The sequence below is a fragment of the Malaclemys terrapin genome, chromosome 3 (assembly GCF_027887155.1).
Source record: "Malaclemys terrapin pileata isolate rMalTer1 chromosome 3, rMalTer1.hap1, whole genome shotgun sequence".
In the NCBI taxonomy this organism is placed as follows: domain Eukaryota; kingdom Metazoa; phylum Chordata; order Testudines; family Emydidae; genus Malaclemys; species Malaclemys terrapin.
Window position 1 is genome coordinate 200866462 of NC_071507.1, and position 21528 is coordinate 200887989.

General features: G+C 41.2%; 1 protein-coding gene across 2 annotated transcripts in view; it reads left to right on the top strand.

Annotated features, from left to right (window-relative positions):
* Nucleotides 1–21528, top strand: part of KIF13B (kinesin family member 13B) — a 191934-nt gene that overhangs the window by 54778 nt on the left and 115628 nt on the right. For both annotated transcript variants that reach the window (XM_054021922.1, XM_054021923.1), the window contains exons 3-4: nt 17199–17211; nt 17881–17941. In XM_054021922.1, the coding sequence (XP_053877897.1) occupies nt 17199–17211; nt 17881–17941 (74 nt within the window). The remainder of the gene's footprint in view (nt 1–17198; nt 17212–17880; nt 17942–21528) is intronic.

Sequence of the window (21528 nt, forward strand, 5' to 3'; positions counted from 1 at the left end):
TCTCCCAGCGCTGTATAAAACCCACCCCCACAAGGGGCGTAGCTACTAGCGCTGGTGCGCTGTCTACACTGGCGCTTTGCAGTGCTGAAACTTGCTGCGCTCAGGGAGGTATTTTTTCACACCCCTGAGTGAGAAAATTGCAGCGCTGTAGATTACCAGTGTAGACAAGTCCTAGAATGTCCAAGCTAAATACAAGGTGGGACAGTTTGTTAAGCATAAGGTGTTCACACCTGTTGTGGGAGATAACTTAATTTTAAGTTGACACCTCTGCAGTCTTAGGACAATGGCCGGTTAGGCTGCAGCTATGCTGCTGTAGCTCTTCAGTGTAGACACTCATGACAGCAATGGGAGGGTTTCTTCCATCATTGTAGTTAGTCCACCTCCCAGAGAGGTGGTAGCTAGGTCAATGGAAGAATACTTACGTCTGCCTAGTACTGTCTACACTGGAGTTTAGTTTGGCATGGCTACGTTTCTGAGGGGGGTGGATTTTCCACTTGCCTGGGAAACATAGCTATGCCAATGCAAGTTTTCAATGTAAACCAGCCATTAGTAGTTGTAATGGGCCATGGTTTTTAGTGTCCAGCAGAGTTATGAATTTAAGTTTGCAGACTTGTCTTTTTTGAAGGTGTGCAGGTTTCCTTTGAGGATGAGTACTGAGAGGTCAGATATGGAGTGAGTGCTTGTGAGAAGTGTTCACTCACGGGCAATGGGCTGTATTTTTCTTGAATGGACTCACACAGGGAAAAGTTGGAGGTTTTTTGAGCCCTTGAGGTACAAATTAAGTTGCACATGCATTCTTTATTGTAGCATGCATAGACAGGCTCTGTGTAGTAGTAGGCACATGAAGTTCATGTTCTTACATTACCTCATTTCTGGAGGGATAGGCTGTTGAAACAAGAACAAGCAGCAGGCACCATTACTGATAAATGTCATTGAATACAGGATCCATAGCACAGTGCAGATGATGGATTCTGTATTATAGTAGCTAACATCTGAAATGGTTGTTTTGGAGTAGCAGGAGGAAATGGAGTCTGTATCTGAAAATGGATAATCTGTTTCAAATAATTCAACTCAAATTAATGTTCAAATATTTGCAGGCACAGGTTTTTATCTTCTAAGCGCTGAACTCTGCTATACTAGTGCTTCTCAAATGTATTTGATTGCACCCCCTTTCTTTGTGTCTGTAGTAGTTTATGCATCCCCCTTTCGCCACACAAGTATATATACCGATATATGCGGTGGCGATGCTTCATTAGAATCAGTTTCAGCTTCTTGGTTTTTCACTTGTTTTTTTTTTCTGTTGCACGAATCAGCCAACGTTTCATTGTAATAAGAGCAAAAGCAAAACTGCAATTGTGGTCCATGCTGACAATTAAATGTGCACACTGTGTCGTAGCGAATGGATTAAAGTACAGATGGCAATGACTTTGTCTACTGCTATGCAAACTTAATAGAAATCTGTCAGAATGCACGGTGCCATCTGAGGATCTGATATTTCTGGAGGAATCAATGTTGCTAGTTATTCATTGTGGTGGGTAAAGTGTGTGCAGTAAGTTTGGTTTTTTTACCCTCCAAAAGCTTTTCACAAGCGAGCCCCCACTCCCATCCATGCCATGCCCCCCTGGGGGGTCCTGTTTCCCAGTTTGAGAACCTCTGTGCTCTGCTACCCTTGTATGTACCATTAAATGCTTGTGAGCCTGCCAGACGTTGCACCCACGCCCCTCTTACCCCCAACCACTGCTACCTCTGCACAACTCCTTCCTTTCTCTCTCTCTCCCACGCTTTATTTGCCAACATGGCTTCTTTAAGGGGCTTAAAGAAGCCACTCTTCCATTCACTCTTAAGCAGGCCAGCTTGATTTGAGGGGCAGCTGGCCCTTTACAATTCCTACCTGATATCTGAAGAATGATCTTGGACTTAAAAGTATGCAATTTGAGTTAAGAGATCTGGGTTATATTCCTGGCTGTACCCCACAGTTTATTTTTTAGATGATATTTTCAGGGCCAAATCCTGCTTGCCTTTTGAGGGTGTCGTATCTAATTTCAGTAGATCAATTTATGTGGGTAAGGTGAGAAGGATTTGGCGCCCCCTCTGATGCCATAGTCATGGCCATAGTCATGGCCTCAGAATTGTTTACCCACTCAAATGAATCATGCTAGTTACAAAACAGATTTCTGTGTTACATGATGATGCAAATATCTTGGTAAGCAGCAATGAAGGGAAAATAAAAACAGACGCTGCATGGCACTTTAAAGTGAATTTAATGCACTTGCAGGTTGGGGTAAGCACATGTAATAAACGTGTTTGGAGGGTAAAGGGACTTATTGAATGGTGGCTGCTTTTTAAAATGCAAAATAGTTTGCCACAAGTCTCTCAATGTTACTAGATGAGTGTCTCTGTGTTCCCTGGGGTTGTAGAGTCCTTGGTGTAGTTTCTAGAATAGCTTTCCATGAATGCCTACTTCATTTGAGAATGAAAAGGTTGTGGTCTGCTTAATAAGCTTTGTGCATGTGTTTGCTAGCAGTTTTCTTTTTGCTTTCTTTTGAATGGTTGTTGCTCTTTATCCAGGACTGTTTTTCTCATTTCTTTGAAGTGAATTGGTGCTCAAACTGATTTCTCTTTCTAGTGTCACTATAGTGTATTTTAAGGGAGGAAAATACAGAGGGAGTAGTTAGGAAACCACTTTCCTCCCCTCCCCCCCAAAAAACAACAACCTGTTTTAGCTAATGTGGTTTTTACCTTCAATGTGAAAGGGTATAATGTAAAGTGTTTTCAAAAACTATTATCAAGACAGTTAAAATGGGAAACCATTTTAAAAATCTGTTCTTAAAAATGGTTTTCTCACACACTCTCCTCTTTGTATTGTGTTTATAGGGTTTAATTAAAATAAATCAGTCATGGGATAAGAGGGAAGGTTCTGTCATGGATTGGTAACTGGTTAAAAGATAGGAAACAAAGGGTGGGAATAAATGGTCAGATTTCAGAATGGAGAGAGGTAAATAGTGGTGTCCCCCAGGGGTCTGTACTGGGACCAGTCCTATTCAGCATATTCATAAATGATCTGGAAAAAGGGGTAGACAATGAGATGGCAAAATTTGCAGATGATACAAAACTACTCAAGATAGTTAAGTCCCAGGCAGACTGCGAAGAGCTACAAAAGGATCTCTCAAAACTGACTGGGCAACAAAATGGCAGATGAAATTCAATGTTGATAAATCCAAAGTAATGCACGCTGGAAAACATAATCCCAACTATACATATAAAAGTAAGGGGTCTAAATTAGCTGTTACTACTCAAGAAAGAGATTGTGGATAGTTCTCTGACAACATCCACTCAATGTGCAGCGGCAGTCAAAAAAGCAAACAGAATGTTGGGAATCATTAAGAAAGGGCTAGATAATAAGACAGAAAATATCATATTGCCTCTACATAAATCCATGGTACGTCCACATCTTGAATACTGCATGCAGATATGGTCGCCCCATCTCAGAAAAGATATATTGGACTTGGCAAAGGTTCAGAAATGGGCAACAAAAATGATTGGGGGGATGGAACGGCTGCCATATGAGGAGAGATTAATAAAACTGGGACTTTTCAGCTTGGAAAAGAGAGGACTAAGGGGGGATATGATAGAGGTCTATATAATCATGACTGGTGTGGAGAAAATAAATAAGGAAGTGTTACTTACTCCTTCTCATAACACAAGAACTAGGGGTCACCAAATGAAATCAATAGGCAGCAGGTTTAAAACAAACAAAAGGAAGTCTTTTTTTTTTTTTCACACAACACACAGTTAACCTGTGTATCTCTTATTGCCAGAGGATGTTGTGAAGGCCAAGACTATAACAGGGTTCAAAAAAGAACCAGATAAGTTCATGGAGGATCGGTCCATCAATGGCTATTAGCCAGGATGGGCAAGGGTGGTGTCCCTAGCGTCTGTTTGCCAGAAGCTGGGGATGAGCAACAGGAGATATATCACATGATGATTCTCTGTTCTGTTCATTCGCTCTGGGGCACCTGGCATTGGCCACTGTTGGAAGACAGGGTACTGGGCTAGATGGATCTTTGGTCTGACCCAGTATGGCTGTTCTTATGTAACTGGCCTGAACTAGACTAATCTGGCTGTTGCTTCTAAATTCAAACTGATCATGGAGCACCTCCCTCTGCTACTTCACCCACCAATAAGTTCTCCTTAAAAGCTTCACAGCCATAGTGGGAGTGGGAGGAAGGGTGCGGGGGAGCATTGTGCAAACAGTTAAAGGAGTCTTCATTAGGAAAACTGCGACCTGTGAATTCATCTGGCAGTAGCAATTGTGGAAGTGGTAGTGTAGATTTGGCTTGGGTGTTTCCTACCACTGTCCTTTACAGTGGTTTAAAAGCTCTTGAATCCTGTCTGCCTTACAGCTCCACTAGTGGAGTTGGATTGGTGATGAACTATGAGCCTGTTTTCTTAGTACAGACTTTGCTCAACCGGAACTTCATTCTACAACTGGAATGTGAAAGTCAGAGGAAGGTTACGGAGCAGTCCTGAGCCTTCAGTTGAATTTAGACTTTCATTGTAACAAACAATTTAACAGGTTTCATACACAGAATCCAAAGTCACTGTAATTTCTTAACCAAAAATCTAAATGTATCAGTAGTCTAAAGCACTGTATCAGCTGACTTGCTTAAAGTTACACAAAGGATACACTTAACCTCTGGTAACTATAGCAGTGAAGGGGAAAAAAAGATGTCTGACAAACAAAAGTGTGAAAGGTGTTTACTGTTCACGTTTTAAAATAATTTTCTACTAGTATTGCTCATGTACAAACCATAGGGGTTTTTGAAGTCTGTCTCCTATAAAACGTAGCCGTCATTCTTTCTGTACAAGTTGCAGAAGTGATACATCAATAGTTCATGCAGGGAGGAAGTATAACCCACACCTCTGCTGGATGTGGTGCTCTGTCCCATGTAGTGGCACTGAGCCCACTTAGAGATGAGTGAGTTTGCTACAGCCCTAGCTAACAGCCATGTGGCTTTTAGCTCATGCAGCAGAAGCTCATCCACTGAGCTCCAGAGACCCCAGGTTCAATCCTGCCCGCTGATGACCAGGGTCTGTTGGTGTTACAGAAGCATGGTCTGTTGGTGAAAACAGGATCTTAAGTTGGGAGATCTGGATTTTTTTTCTGGTTCTGCTATTAATTCCTTGTGACCTGTGGAAAGTGAGGGGTAGAAGTTGAGTTCCCCGGTTTGTAAAATGAGGATACAGTCTGGTGTGACGTTTCCTGAGGGTATCTAGGGTTCTGAGGCACCTCGGTACCACCTGGCCTTGGAGAGAGGAAGCTTTGTCTGTGCCTGCCATGGGTCAGCTCCCCAATTCCACTGGCAACACAAATACTCCTCTTTCAGCCTATGCAGGCTCTGCTGTCCCTCTGGAGGTTAGTGATAGGCACTCTCAAACTTCTGAGCGTCCCCCTGGAATGACTAGCCCCTATATCACTAGACACTCACAGTATTCATAGATTCACTTCTCCCAAAGGAACAGTACACCCCAGCTTACTAGATGTGGCTCAGTTCACTGCTCTGCTTAACCCTTAGCACTTAAGAGCAGTTGACAGCGAAAGCAAATGAAAGTTTATTTAACAAAATATAGAAATTCAAGTGATAGCAAGCGGAAATACTGGAAAGAAACGGTTACATATAAAATAAAGTCATAACATGCATTTTAGAACCTAGACTTAACTAAGTACTGTCCTGTCTTGTAGGGGAAGCTCACTTAAAATCCTTTCAGCATATTACAGCCAGGCTTCCATTGATGAGACAAGCCATGCTTTCAGCTTGCTTCCTCTGTGGAAAAGATTCAAGGTGCTTCCCTATAATCCCAGTTATACTCCCCAAACCATTCTTTACTTGGAGACAGGATGCCCCCTACTGGTTATTTTTTCCTGCAGGCCTCTTGTCTGTTTCGCAGCTCAGACTGTAGTTAGGCCTCCATTGTGAAGCAGAAGATAACAGATACATGACAGATCAACATCTCTTCCATCTTACTTCACCGGAGTGTGTTTATCAGCTTCTGGTGACCTGCCATAATTCACATACCTTAAGAACATAATTATCAATGCAGATACATAATTCCTTAAACATTATCCGTACATACATTTTTCAATTATTATGATGACCAGTGGGTTCTTGGCTCTTTGAAGAGACCTCACGTGCCACCCTTTGGTAAATGTAATATGCATATATCTGACCCAGGCAATTCTTGCAAAATTCTATGACACCCTGTGCCCTCTGCCAAGAAGGTCCTGAGCACACCTGGCTCTTAATAAAAAAACAAACAAAAAAAAAAAAAAACAGACAAGTTATTTGACTGAAGAGTGTTATTTAAATGTATTTTACTAGGAAATAATCCAGTCACAGGAAAGACATTAAGCACTATATTCTGATGTCAAAAACAAACAAAAATACCATTTGCTTTCTTAGGAGGAAGGGAAAAAGGCATAAAACAAGTTCTTTTAAAGCAGTGTCAGTGGGTGCAGGCTTCTGATGTTGAACAGTGAAAGAAGTAAAAACATGCTGACTGACTTCGTGACCTGCTAATCCTTCCTTCCATTCTTCTGTGTCATGTCCTCCTCCTTTCTGATTTGGCAATGAATGAAAAACCTTGACACTGCCTTGCTTAGGCCTGGGCCATGCATTATTTTGTACCGGTATAATTATTTTGTTTAATGTGAATGTTTTTAATTGAATTAGGTATACTGGTACAACTGCTAGCATGAATGGTTATATTGGTATAAATGTGCTACATAACAATATAATTTATTCCCCTTCCATTAAATGAATAAGTTATACTGGTGTAAGCATCTTTATACTTGTATAACTGTCTACACTAGGAGGGTTGTACCACTTTAACTATACTGGTATAGTTAGTAGTACAACTTTTGTGTGTAGACAAAGCCTTATTTTTCCTTCTTAATGATTTTTCAGTGATGGTTCTTGTGGTCTACTTTTTTTTGGTATTGTTCTGCAATTTAGGCCTATGTGCCAGTGTGGCTTTTGTATGTGGTTAAATGATTGCTTTAATGTAAACTAATTGCTTTATATTTTAGTGAGCAGTTATACGATTACATTAGATCACTCTGGGCTAAATTCTGTATATTAAGGAATTTTTTTTTTCAAGATACCATTACTTCACCAGTATTGGACTCTCTAACCCATTGTTTTGAATTACATTTTATGCTGATTTAGTGTATTGTGCACTAAGGAACTATAGTAGTTGGTGGTGTATTGAGAGATTGTCAGATTCCTCCAGCATTTCCCTTTTGTTCTCATTCCCACAAAAGTCTTGTGCTGTTGCTTTTGGAGTTGATCATTGCTGCTGCCGGGTTGGCTAAAGGACATCACTTCTGAGTAAAGTAATCTATGCAGTTGTCCCAGAGGCAGAGTACACTGTTTGTGCCAAGTCCCAGGCCTGGGACCTTTTCATTGCCATGTGGAGCACTGTCTACATATGAGATTTCATGCATGTTTTTTTAAAAATGTTAGTAACATCAACATTTATGGAAAGTTGGGATAATTCACAATAAAACTGTAAGTTTGGATTGGTGCTCTGAGGCAGTGGCTCTCAACCTTTCCAGACTACTATACCCCTTTCAGGAGTCTGATTTGTCTGGTGTACCCCCCAAGTTTCACCTCACTTAAAAACTACTTGCCTACAAAATCAAACATAAAAATACAAAAGTGTCACAGCACACTGTTACTAACAAATTACTTACTTTCTCATTTTTACCATATAATTACAATATTTATATTCCAATTGATTTATTTTATATTTACATTTCAATGAAGTATATAGAGCAGTATAAAAAAGTTATTGTCTGTATGAACATTTAGTTTGTACTGACTTCTCTAGTGTTTTTTATGTAGCCTGCTGTAAAAATAGGCGAATATCCAGATTAGTTGATGTACCCCCAAGGGTATGCATACCTCTGGTTGAGAAGCACTGCTCTGTGGCATAGCAGTACACCAACATCTAAATGTCTACTGACAAAAGGATAACATTTTAATCCTTTTGTCATAACACAAGCTTTATGGGATACTGCAAGAGCTCAAATGTGATGAGGGACTAAGCAGATTATACCATACTGAGACTAATTCAGAAAATTTATCTTCAGCCAGATAATACTAAAAGCCCACAAAACTGCTCTTCTACATCTGACTTAGAAAAGTGAACTAGCAGAAATTAGTCCTCAGTTAGTAGAAACTAAGTAACTTCAAATTATGCTTGGAATGCGTTGCTGTTATGAAGGAATTTAAGTAACAGTGATTTCTTTTGTTTTTGCTAACGAAACAGTTTTAGGATTTGAACTGCATATACACTTTCACATTTACTCTGGCTTTTTTGCTTTAAAGAGCATATTTAGTTCTAAAAAGGAAAACTTTGCCAAGCTTATGGGAAAAAAAATTCTCCCAAAATGTTCAGTATTAACATGAAGAGATATGTAGATGGAAGCTTTATAAAGTGATACCCGTGGGAGGGAGTGTGGTCTAGACTCTAGGGCCTTGGCTACACTTACCAGGTAATTCGACGGCTGGAAATCGAAGTTCTGGGTTCGACTTATCGCGTCTAGTCTGGACGCGATAAGTCGAACCCGGAAGTGCTTGCCGTCGACTGCGGTACTCCAGCTCGGCGAGAGGAGTACCGCGGAGTCGACGGGGGAGCCTGCCTGCCGCGTGTGGACCAAGGTAAGTTCGAACTAAGGTACTTCGACTTCAGCTACGTTATTCACGTAGCTGAAGTTGCGTACCTTAGTTCGAATTGGGGGGTTAGTGTAGACCAAGCCTAGGGTACTGATAGCCAGAATTCTGTAATGCTATTGTGCTTTAGTTTACCTACATGTAAGGAGGAGGAATGTTTACAAATGTTTAAAGCACTTGGCAATCCTCTGAAAGGTGCTAGGAAATAAGTTGTTAAATGTGGTGGGCTACAGAAACCTAAAGTGAACAGAGTTTCCTTTGTGGACACTTCCTATCTCAGGCATATCTTGCTGCAATTAGATTCAGCACTAGTTGTATACCTTTAGTACCATGAAGAAACAAGAGGAAAAATCATCTTAATGAAATCCTCTTATATATGCCGGGCATAGCCAAAATATCTTCTCGGTTAGCCAATATATTTTCTTGGGGTAAATGGTTTTGTCAGTTTTTGAGAAATAGTTTAACCTGATTGGTTGCTTGCTTTCCATTTAAGCCTGGAAACAGAGTCTGCAGCTGGTGTCTTGACCATGAAGTTTCGACATGAGAATGTATCCTCTCTCTGTTGGGACTTCTAAACATTGTGTACTTTTTTTCTGAACTCCTTCATCTGTTGATTACTCAGAGTAAGAAAGGTCAAAGTGAACTTAATCTTGGTACCAGATAGGCCTGATAAAAAGATGGAGTACAACCAGCTCATTTATCTTAAGCCAGTGTGAGGCCTTCTCTTATACAGACTGTGGCTGCATCCTGGTCCAACACAGCTCAAGCTATCTGCATGGTTTTTGATTGAGCATTGCTAGTGATGTTCAGTAGGCTCCTGGATACCTTACCTGCTTCTTGTAAGTGGGAAGCCTCTGTAGTATATACTACAGGGTGTGGGCTGATGGTGAAATATAAACTTAAAACCCACAAGTCCATTGTCACACCTCTCAGTGAAGTACCTGCAAAAAACAGTTCAGTAAAGCTTTGCAACTAATCTTCTAAAGGTGTAGGATCCATGTCTTAATGTCAATAGAAGAAAAACTGACATGAACCAAGTATCAGGGGGTAGCCGTGTTAGTCTGTATCTACAAAAACAACAAGGAGTCTGGTGGCACCTTAAAGACTGACATGAACCAAGCTGCACTAATCCTTTAGTATTTGGATTTCTAAAGGGCTGACCCTAAGCTTCTCCCCAGTACTGCTCAAGAAAACATCTTTGGCCAGTGTCCAAGTCTGAAATTCATCTTTCAAGCTGAAATGCTTCTTAGGTCCACAGGAGATCCTTTTCCTTCACCTTTAGACCCATAGTCCCTCAATCTGGGCTTTATTTAGTCGTTTCCTCCCTTATAGTCCTAGGTTAGCTCTGCTTGCTGTCCTTTCCTGGAAGGTGGCATTCCCAGTTTCCTTTTCACTGGCTTTGAGGATTAATGATCTGGATGATGGGATGAATTGCACCCTCAGAAAGTTCACGGATGACACTAAACTGGGGGGAGACGTGGATATGTTGGAGGGTTGGAATAGGGTCCAAATTGACCTAGACAAATCGGAGGATTGGGCCAAAAGAAATCTGATAAGGTTCAACAAGGGCAAGTGCAAGTGCAGAGTCCTGCACTTAGGACGGAAGAATCCCATGCACTGCTATAGGCTGGGGACCAACTGTCTAAGCAGCAGTTCTGCGGGGAAGGACGTGGGGATTACAGTGAAGGAGAAGCTGGATATGAGTCAACAGTGTGCCCTTGTTGCCAAGAAGGCTAACGGCATATTGGGCTGCGCTGTTAGGAGCATTGCCAGCAGATCGTGGGCAGTGATTATTCTCCTCTATTCGGCACTCGTGAGGCCACATCTGGAGTATTGCGTCCAGTTTTGAGCCCCCCAGAAAGGATGTGGACAAATTGGAGAGTCCAGCGGAGGGCAACGAAAATGCTTAGGGGGCTGGAGCACATGACTTATGAGGAGAGGCTGAAGGAACTGGGCTTATTTAGTCTTCAGGAGAGAAGAGTGAGGGGGGATTTGCTAGCAGCCTTCAACTACCTGAAGGGGGGTTCCAAAGAGGATGAAGCTAGGCTGTTCTCAGTGGAGGCAGATGACAAAACAAGGAGTAATGGTCTCAAGTTGCAGTGGGGGAGGTCTAGGTTGGATATTAGGAAACACTGTTTCGCTAGGAGGGTGGTGAAGCACTGGAATGGGTTACCTAGGGAGGTGATGGACTCTCCTTCCTTAGAGGTTTTTAAGGCCTGGCTTGACAAAGCTCTGGCTGGGATGATTTAGTTGGGGTTGGTCCTGCTTTGAGTAGGGAGTTGGACTAGATGACCTCCTGAGGTCCCTTCCAAACCTAATCTTCTATGATTCATGGCCTTTGCTGTGCCTTTTTTTTTTTTCTAGCCTTCTATCAAGTTACAGTGGACCTATGTACCTGACTTAATTTTCTGCTCAAAGTGGTTAGCCACAGGTCCAAAGACTTGCAGGAAGACCAAGCTGCTGTTTGGGAATTCAAAGCAAAGGTCAGCAGCATCTAGGTTCATGCTTAAGACTGAGACGGCCCTGCCCAATGAAAATCAACTCAATCCACAAAAGCTTTCTTTCTTTCTTTCTTTGCTGTAAAAGGGAAATTTACTCAAGATGGACTTCATAAACAGCCACCATGTATTCCCTGTATAACTCTCAAGCCATTGCAGATTCAATGGACCAGGCTTAGCTTGATATAGATTTGGCTTCGTGGCACTTATGCAAGTAGTCAGAGAATCCCTTTTCTTTTCCTGGAGCACCACACAACTTATTTTCTGTCCTCCTAGATACAGCTATTTATAGGGTATTCTGTTGACAGAGATTACTGAGAGCATCCACATGACTGAAAAGGGGTCTTTCTTGTAGAAAGTAAGAGAGGCTAATTTTAACCAGGTTCTGACATACTTCTCTTGGGGTAGGGGAGGTGGATTAGGTGTTGAAAAGATTGGTAGTAGGAATTTCTTGTAATCTATGTGGGCTTTTTCTCCATTTTATGTTTGTCATATGATTTGCTCTTCTCCCCCCACCACTCCCATCTTGACTCACTAATTGTTACTGTAGCTTAACTTTGGAACAACTTTTACAAATTGCCTGAATGACTAAATGCTCTGATCCCATACATTCAAGCGCTTCGATACCTTGGTGTCACTAAGCAGCAGCAACAGACTGGAAACTGAGCCACTTGTAGCCTGAGGCTAGGTCTACCCGCCTGAATCGGCGGGTAGAAATCGATCTCTCCGGGATCGAATTATCGCGTCTTGTTGGGACGCGACAATCAATCCCCGAATCGACGCTCTTACTCCACCAGCAAAGGTGGGAGTAAGCGCCGTTGACGGGGAGCCGCGGAGGTCGATTTTACCACCGTCCTCACAGCGGGGTAAGTTGGCTCTGATAGGTTGAATTCAGCTACGCTATTCGCGTAGCTGAATTTGCATATCTTAAATCGACCCCCCCCTGTAGTGAAGACCTGGCCTGAATGTTGCATTCAGCACTGGTTTAGGAAGTGGCCTAAAGAAAAAAGAAAAGGAATGTGATTTTAAGATGTTGCCAAAATGAGCAAAAATAACTTTTAAAATGTCACTGCTGATGTCAGGTTAAGTAGGTATAAACATTAAACATGATTTAATTTTCTGAGATTAGTGATTTTGAATGAATGGTAATAAGAAATGCAGGAATCTAATCTCATAGGCATATACTCTGACCCCCAATGTTGGAAACCAGGGTCTCTTTTGATTTGATACTTAGTGTGCTAAATATCTGTGTAACCTGCCTTCTCTCATTTCTAGTGAGAATAGGTGTATGTGGGTCAAGAATGGTGCAAGGGTTTTAGGTTCAAAATAAATGATTACTCAGGGCTGCATATCTTTTGTCATTCTCAAACACCATACAGATTCCCCTACCTACACTAAATAAAACTAGTAAACAAAACTGTCTGGTTTAACAGGAGGAAGGGCATTGGAGGACTGTCAGCACCAGAGTGATTTTTTTGTTTGTTTTTGTTTTGCCTGTCTCTTCACTGCAAAATATCTGGTTCCAGCCATAGCTGAAGTGCAGCTTATGCTCTAACCTATACCCCCCAGCGGAGTAAACTAGCCCAGGCTTAAAGCACTCCAAACCTGGATCGGATGTTTTCTATGTGGATGGTGGGGGGCGGGAGACGGGGAAGGTTGTGCTAAAACCTGCGTAAGAGCCGAGTTAACATTGTAATGTAGGCCTATCCTTGCAAATGCTTCAACAACATTGCAACTGATACTATCTACAAATTTAGCTGTGAAACTTGTTTGACTGCTCTTATGTATCTTCCTGCTCTGCTGCATGTGTACTCTGCAACTGCAGCATTGGGTATCTTAAAGCTACACACCACAAACAAATATTTAATTTAAAACAGAGATATAGAGATAAAGATTTATAGTTGTATAGGTTTCTCTGTGGTAGATTGTGGTGTGACACAGTATAATGCAAGAATGCAAAGCAAGCTTGTAAATGAATAGGCTACTTAAAATAGTTAATTATGTGTCTTATGAGTGGAACCGTCATGGAAGGAGCAAAGAAGAGGTCCAGTCATGAAGACAATCTTGAAGGGAGGATAGGGAATTCAGTGAGTGTACAAAAAAAAGTTGGAGTGCCCAGCTGCAGGGAAGTGTGGCAACGTGCACAGAGGGGTATATAAAACTAAAAATGTGGTCTCTTTTTTTTTTTCCCAGAGAAATAATTCCATGAGTTCTGGTAACTGCATAAACAGCTCAAACTGTGCTCTAGAGCAGTGACTCCCCACCTTTCCAGACTACTGTACCCCTTTCAAGAGTCTGATTTGTTTTGTGTACTCCCAAATTTTACAAAATCAGACCTAGAAATACAAGTGTCACAGCACACTATTACTGAAAAATTGCTGATTTTCTCATTTTACCATATAATTATAAAATACATCAATTGGAATATAAATATTGTACTTACATTTCAGCGTATAATATATAGAGCAGTATAGACAAGTCATTGACTTTATGAAATTTTAGTTTGTACTGACTTTGCTGCTGCTTTTTATGTAGCCTGTTGTAAAACTAGGCAACTATCTAGAGGAGTTGATGTACCCCCGGAAGACCTCTGCGTACCCCCGGGGTACATGTACCCCTGGTTGAGAATCACTGCTCTAGAGGTCTGAAGTCCACAGAGCCAGGGCTAAAATTATGGCTCCAAACTTCGGTTTCTTTTCTAGATGCCTTTGTATACTCTGAATGCAGTATACTAGCGCTTCTCGTCTCTCCAACCTCTGGTCAAGTGTAGTATCTGTTCCTATGAGCCATTCTCAGTAGGTAGTGAATTATGCTTTACGTTCTTTGATTTAGGTCTTCTCTTTATGAACAGCCAGATTAACAATAATTGAGGCTACAAAAATTACAGGATATAATGTGCATATGCATATCTCTGAAGAGAACAAGGTGCTTATTTAGTATCAAGCCTTTAGTCTATATTAAGCTTGATGTTTTATGCAGCCTAGTGCAATCCCGGTTCTGAAAACTACAGATGTGATGTATGACTTTTGAGATTATCTCCTTATTGCTACTTTAATCCAAACACTGAATAATATGTGCTCCAGCAAGGCCTGAAAGTTTAAGTACCATGTGATAACATAATCCTGCTTTGAAATTCAAGACAGGATAAAACAAACATAAATGCATCTGGGTTTACGGTAGAGTCCTTTATTCTCCTAAATTCAAACTCAGATTTGCAAAGAAAGTGAGAATTTTTGGATGGCACCCTTTAGAAATACCATTATGCCTTTAGTGTAAATAAGAGTTCCTACAAAAGCCTATGAGGAACCTCCAGTAAAATAGCATAAACATTTGAGGCCAGAGAGCAGAAATGTCAATGTGCTTTGTTTACTTCTGAACATTCCAAAATCTGATATGAGGATCCTAGAGGATCACTCCCCATAATTTTATGCCCTCTCTCTGGTCTTGAATCAGTTTGTCCTATGTCAGGCTCCCCTATCTCTGACCAACTGAAGAGTGATATAGGGTGACAAGTGCCACTATCTACCCGTGTGTCTGATCATGCTTCCTGTGATGAACTCTGTATCCAAGCTTTGGGTTTTGTTTGGCAGACAAACTGTTACTGCCCTCTTGCGTTATTATCTTGTTTTTGGTGCATATTCTGCTGTATCAAGAGTGAGTAACTCTCTTGACTTGAACATGCGCCAACCTGCCAGAAGGGTCACACTCTGACTCTGCTCCTGATCCAAGGCTGCTGTCATTGCTGTTTGGTCGGAACAAATCCTAATATTTGATCTGAACCAGAGCCAGATAGAAAAGTTTTTCTCCATGATGGACTGATAAGCAAACCTTCATTCTTTGAGGCAGACCCAGTGACACAAAAATAACCATGAATCTAAATTAGCTTCCCAGCCTAAATTGACCAGTAAGAAATATATCTTATTCTCATCTCATTACCCTTCCCTGCCAAAAGAAATAAATGTGATGTGTCAAAACAGCTTTCTGATTTCATTTGTAAGGTTCTGGAGTGAAGGAGGCTGGCTGTTTCCAAAGTTGTGTATTTCCTATACTTCTCAAGTCTTCTGTAGGGTGGGTTGTGGGGAGAGATTCCTTAAATTGATGCCAGTCTACATATTTACATTTTTTAATCTGATGTTCTCATTTACTGTATCGAATAATATGGTATGATCTTTTCTGAATTGCCCAACCTTCTTGAAAACATGTATACCATCATTTCTCCCCCGGAGAAAAGTGCCAAGAAGAGTCACTCTGGATCTTGCTGTTGTGTATAAAGCCCTTAACCTAGGTCTGAGACACTCGGGAGAGTGCTCCTTTTCTCCACTCGCCCTTTCAAGGCAACCTAGATTGGCTAGGTTGTCGATGGAATCTTGAGACTGAGATCAGAACTGGGTATGGGTAAAAGCTTTACCTTTGGTTCATGGACAGAGGCTGTGTCTATACTTAAACCTGTGCAGCACTTCAGTGTAGACGCTCACTACAGTGAAGGGAGGGGTTTTCCTGTCACCGTAATTAATCCACCTCCCTGAGAGGCAGTAGCTAGGTTGACAGTAGATTTCTTCTGTCAACCTACTGCTGTCTACATTGCGGATTATGTCAAAATAGCTACGTCTTTTGGGTGTGAATTTTTCACACGCTTGAGAGACATAGCTATGCCAATATGTTTTCACTGTAGACCAGTCCAGAGTCTGTGCAATTCCTTCTTAGTCAGTCTGCTAGACTTCATTTGCAACTATTTTCAGGGCTCACTAAAAGGCACTTCTGTTTGGCTGTTTATAACCAAGGCCCTACCAATTTCATAACTGTGAAAAACATGTCACAGACCATGAAATAAGACCTTCCCCGTGAAATCTGATCTCCCCATGCTTCTGGGGGCGCCCCAACTGTGGGGGCTCCTAGCTGCTAGTCAGGGCTGGGCTGAGGAGGGACAGGACTTGTTCTTCCCCTGCACGGTCGCTCTTGGTGGGAAGATCAGACATACCTCCAGAGGCAGCACAGAAGTGAGGGTGGTAGAACCTTACTTCTGCGCTGCAGCAGCCCTGGAGCTGTGCTTGGGGCTTCCGCGCCCCCTACCCCCCACGGCTCCTGCTGTGGCTCAGGGCGCTTGGTCACGGGGCTTCTGCCCCCTGCGGCTCCCGGAGCGCCCATGTGTGCTAATCCATCACTGGCTGGGGCTAGCAGCTAGGAGTCCCTGGCTGGGGTGCTTACAGCTACACGGGCAGATCAGCTTCACATCCATCTCTGTGAGCCTCCTCCCGCTTCAGGAACCTTCGGGGCTGCTGCACAGCTGTGAAGGCATCACAGAAGTGAGGTGGCAATCCCATGACCCCCCTATAACAGCTTTGTGATTGCCCCCTCCCTCCCCCCTTGATCACCTTTTGGGTCAGACCCCCATGGTTACAACATCCTGAAATTTCAGATCTAAACATCTGAAATAGTGAAATTGACAGTTTTAAAAACCTTCTGACCCTGAAATTGACCAAAAATGGACCTTGAATTTGGTAGGGCTCTACTTATGACCATATTGTCCCCATCCCTATTTGTACTATCATAGTGCCTACTAGCCCTAGTTATTGACCAGCACCCTATTGTGCTAGGATGTCCTGAGAGACTTTTGCCCAGTTTTGTTGGTGTGGCTGGCTCCTCTAAGAATTAAGCTTAGTTTAATTTGATTTTTTTTTTTAAAGTTAGGTTACTATGGAAAATATCTCAGATACTGCTTTTGGAAAGGGTGCTTCATAAGCTTTAGTTCCTATATTTGAAAGTGATTTTGAACTTGAAGCTGAAAGGGGAGTTATGGGGAAAGTTGAAGTTTCTAGTTAACATGTTATCTTCAATTTCATATTTAATTGGTTGTATTTCTTTCTCAGACCTGAGCGCCCTATAATTAACTGTATTTTTGTCTGTTCTTTTCTTACATGTGCCCCTTCTCATTTGTCCCTGATGATGATTCCTCTGGGAACTGCAGGAGCCAGCCAAAGGTAAGTTTTTGATTTCACTTTAAACCAGTGTTGTGAAAAGCTGTGGTATATTACTTGTTCAGCCTTCAAATATCCAAATATTTACTATTTTGTTTAAAAAGTGCAGTTGATCAGCTGTTGTTTCTCAAAAGAAAAACAAAAAAGCTCCAAACCACACATTCCTCAAAAAATTTCCTTGCTGCAGAGTCTAGCCAAAAAATGAGTCTCAGAAACAAGAGAGAACATAGTTGCGTATTAAGCATTGAGGACTGTGAATGAATGGACTGCTTGTCTTAAAGCATTTTCTGGTATCTGCATTAGAGCAAAGTCATTGCTGCTGACTTATGTTCCCTTCATTTTTTGCATTTTATATGCAGATGCTTCTTATCTCCTTTTCCCACCTCTAAAAATGTAGTTTATTGGCATGTTTATATACTCATGGCTTATTGTTTTAAACAACTTGTAAATGGGACTGATAAAATAAACCATATAAAAATTACAGTAAAGTAAATTAGCTTGAATTTGATTAAGCGCAAAAATAGAAAGCAAATGAAGGTGTCTTGTGGAGGATGGTTAGAATGGCAGCAGAGGCATATATATTAGCTAACCATGGCTAACAAAACAAGGATACCTTTTTTTGGTTTGATTTGACTATAGTTTTTATAAGATGTCCTGTTTGTTTTATTACAGGTGTTTGCTTACGATCACTGTTTCTGGTCTTTGGATGAATCTGTAAAAGAAAAATATGCAGGTAATATTTAGTGTAGTTTTGTGATTGCACTCTGTTTACATGACAGCTATGAAAAGGAAAGTATTAAAGTATTAAGAAATCAGTTTGCAAACACCTAGAAGATAACGAGGTGATAAGGAACAGTCAGCATGGATTTGTCAAGAACAAATCGTGTCAAACCAATGTGAGAGCTTTCTTTGACAGGGTAACAAGCCTTGGGGATGGGGGGAAGTGGTAGATGTGGTAACAAGCCTTGCGAATGGGGGGAAGCGGTAGATGTGGTCGGTTTGTCTGTCTGTCTATCTAACTTTAGTAAGGCTTTTGATACTGTCTTGCATGACCTTCTCATAAACAAACTAGGGAAATACAACCTAGTATGGAGCTACTGTAAGGTGGGTGCATAACTGGTTGGAAAATCGTTCCAAGAGAGTAGTTATCATTGGTTCACAGTCATGCTGGAAGGGCATAACGAGTGGGGTCCCACAGGGATAAGTTCTGGGTCCAGTTCTGTTCAATATCTTCATCAATGATTTAGATAATGGCATAGAGAGTACACTTATAAAGTTTGCGGACGATACCAATCTGGGAGGGGTTGCAAGTGCTCTGGAGGATAGGATTAAAATTCAAAATGATCTGGAGAAACTAGAGAAATGGTCTGAAGTAAATAGGATGAAATTCAATAAGGACAAATGCAAAGTACTCCACTTAGGAAGAAACAATCAGTTGCACACATACAAAATGGGAAATGACTGCCTAGGAAGGAGTACTGTGGAAAGGGATCTGGGGCTCATAGTGGATCATAAGCTACATATGAGTCAACAGTGTAATACAGTTGCAAAAAAGGCAAACCTCATTCTGGGATTTATTAGCAGGAGTATTATCAGCAAGACACAAGAAGTAATTCTTCTGCTTTACTCTGCACTGATTAGGCCTCAGCTGGAGTATTGTGTCTAGTTCTCGGTGCCACATTTCAAGAAAGATGTGGACAAATTGGAGAAAGTCCAGAGAAGAGCAACAAAAATGATTAAAGGTCTAGAAAACATGACCTATGAGGGAAGATTGAAAAAATTGGGTTTGTTTAGTCTGGAGAAGAGAAGACTAAGAGGGGACAGGATAACAGTTTTCAAGTACATAAAAGGTTGTTACAAGGAGCAGGGAGAAAAATTGTTCTTCTTAACCTCTGAGGATTGGACAAGAAGCAATAGGCTTAAATTGCAGCAAGGGCGGTTTAGGTTGGACATTAGGAAAAACTTCCTAATTGTCAGGGTGGTTAAGCACTGGAATAAATTGCCTAGAGAGGTTGTGGAATCTCCATCATTGGGGATTTTTAAGAGCAGGTTAGACAAACACCTGTCAGGGATGGTCTAGATAATCCATAGTCCTGCCTTGAGTGCAGGGGACTGGACTAGATGACCTCTCAAGGTCCCTTCCACTTCTATGATTCTATGATAATTACAATCCTGTATTTGGTAAAGGGAAAAGACCATATGGCATGGAAAACCTTTTCTTTATGTGGTTGCCCATTGTCAAGAGAGAAGGCAAAGTCTTAAAACTGTTACCTTAATCCTTCCTTCTTTCTAGCCAAACATAATGTTTAGAGTAGTGGGAGCCAATAAACATGCATTACAATCTATATGCAGTGTAGGTAATTGATGAATGTAACTAATTTGCCGTTTTGATTCATACGGATATCTCCATTAAAATACTTAATCCAGATATATGAATTAAAACATTTCTATTCCTATTTCTGCCCATAATTTGAGGATCAATGCCAAGTTCACCTTTGTGGTAAAGCTTGCCCCCACTCAGGCCAGTTCAGCAACACACGAGTAATTTCCCTGTAGTACCTTTCAGAATTGCGACCTAATTCTTTAGTGGTTTAGGTTGCAGTGGTTTAAAAGGTCCAATCCTGCTCCCACTGAAGTCAATGTGAGTTTTATTGATCTGAATGGGAGCCAGACTGGGCCTTGTATACCCAAACATAGGTCCTGATCCTACAAATCAGTGCTGTATGTGAAGAGAAGAAGTACAGTATAACTAAATTAATGGACTACTTTGGTCATCGAGTGAAAGAAATTTTTCAGGGAAGGGAAAACTTTTTGAGAGAGGAGTTCTGAATATTTGATGTATGATTTAAAGTATCTTGCCATCTGCCTATGTGTTGCATAATTATCAGAATGACACATTCTTTGATGGTTAACAAGACTTATGGATGGGGAGAAGCAGTAGATGTGATGCATCTCAAATTTAGTAAGGTTTTTGATACTGTCTCACACGACCTTCTCGTAAACAAACTAGGGCAGCGTAGCATAGATGAACCTACTATAAGGTGGGTGGACAACTGATTGCAAAACCGTACTCGAGTAGTTCCTCAGTGGGTTCATAGTAAGGCTGGAAGAGCATATCGAGTGGAGGGCATATCAGGGATCTGTCCTGGTTCCAGTTCTATTCAATATCTTCCAAAATGATTTGGATAATGGCATCAAGAGTACCCTTACAAAGTTTGCACATGATGCCACGCTGGGAGAGATTGCAAATATTTTGGAGGACAGGATTAGAATTCAAAATGGATCTTGACAAATGTTCTGAAATAAATAGGATGAAATTCAGTAAGGACAAATACAAAGTACTGCGCTTATGAAAGACGAATCAGTTGCACAAATACAAAATGGGAAATGACTGCCTAGGAAGGAGGACTGCGGAAAAGGATATGGGGGCTTTAGTGGATCACAAACTAAATAAGAGTCATCAGCATAATACTGTTATAAAAAACTTATCATTTTGGATGTATTATCAGTAGTGTTGTAAGCAAGACGCAAGAATTCTTTCTACTTTACTCAACAATGACCAGGCTTCAACTAGAGCATTGTGTCCCATTCTGGGCACCACATTTCGGGAAAGATGTGGAGAAAGTCCAGAGGAGAGCAACAAAAATTATTTAAGGTGTAGAAAACATGACCTATGAGGAAAAATTGAAAAAATTGGGCTTGTTTAAAGGAGAAGAGACGACTGAGGGGGGTACATAACAGTCTTCAAGTAGGTAAAAGGCTGTTATAAACAGGAAGGTGATAAGTTTTCTTTAACCACTGATGGCAGGACAAGAAGTAATGAGCTTAAATTGCAGGAAGGGAGATTTAGGTTAGGCGTTAGGAAAAACTTCCTAACTGTAAGGGTAATTAAGCACTGGATTGAACTAGCTGGGGAGATTGTGGAATCTCCATCATTGGACGTTTTTTTAACAGGTCAGACAAACACCTCTCTGAGTGGTCTGAGTAATACTTTGCCCTGCCTCAGTGCAAAGGACTGAATTATCCTCTGACTTTATCGAGGTCCCTTCCAGTCCTACATTTCTATGATTCTGTGATTCACTGTATTACTGCTTTAAACAAAATGAAATTGACAAACTTTCCTCCACTCTAGCTGGAAAAGAGGCAAACAAAAATTTTAAGGGTGGCTAGGTTTACACATACTGTTACAGTAGAAAAACTATCCTATATTTTGTTGATCCACATGCCTTATACTGTAATTCTCTCCAACATAATTACGGTCTCTTCTCTGCAAAGATTTAATAACAGTGATATGGCAAAGTCTATTAATATATTTTCACT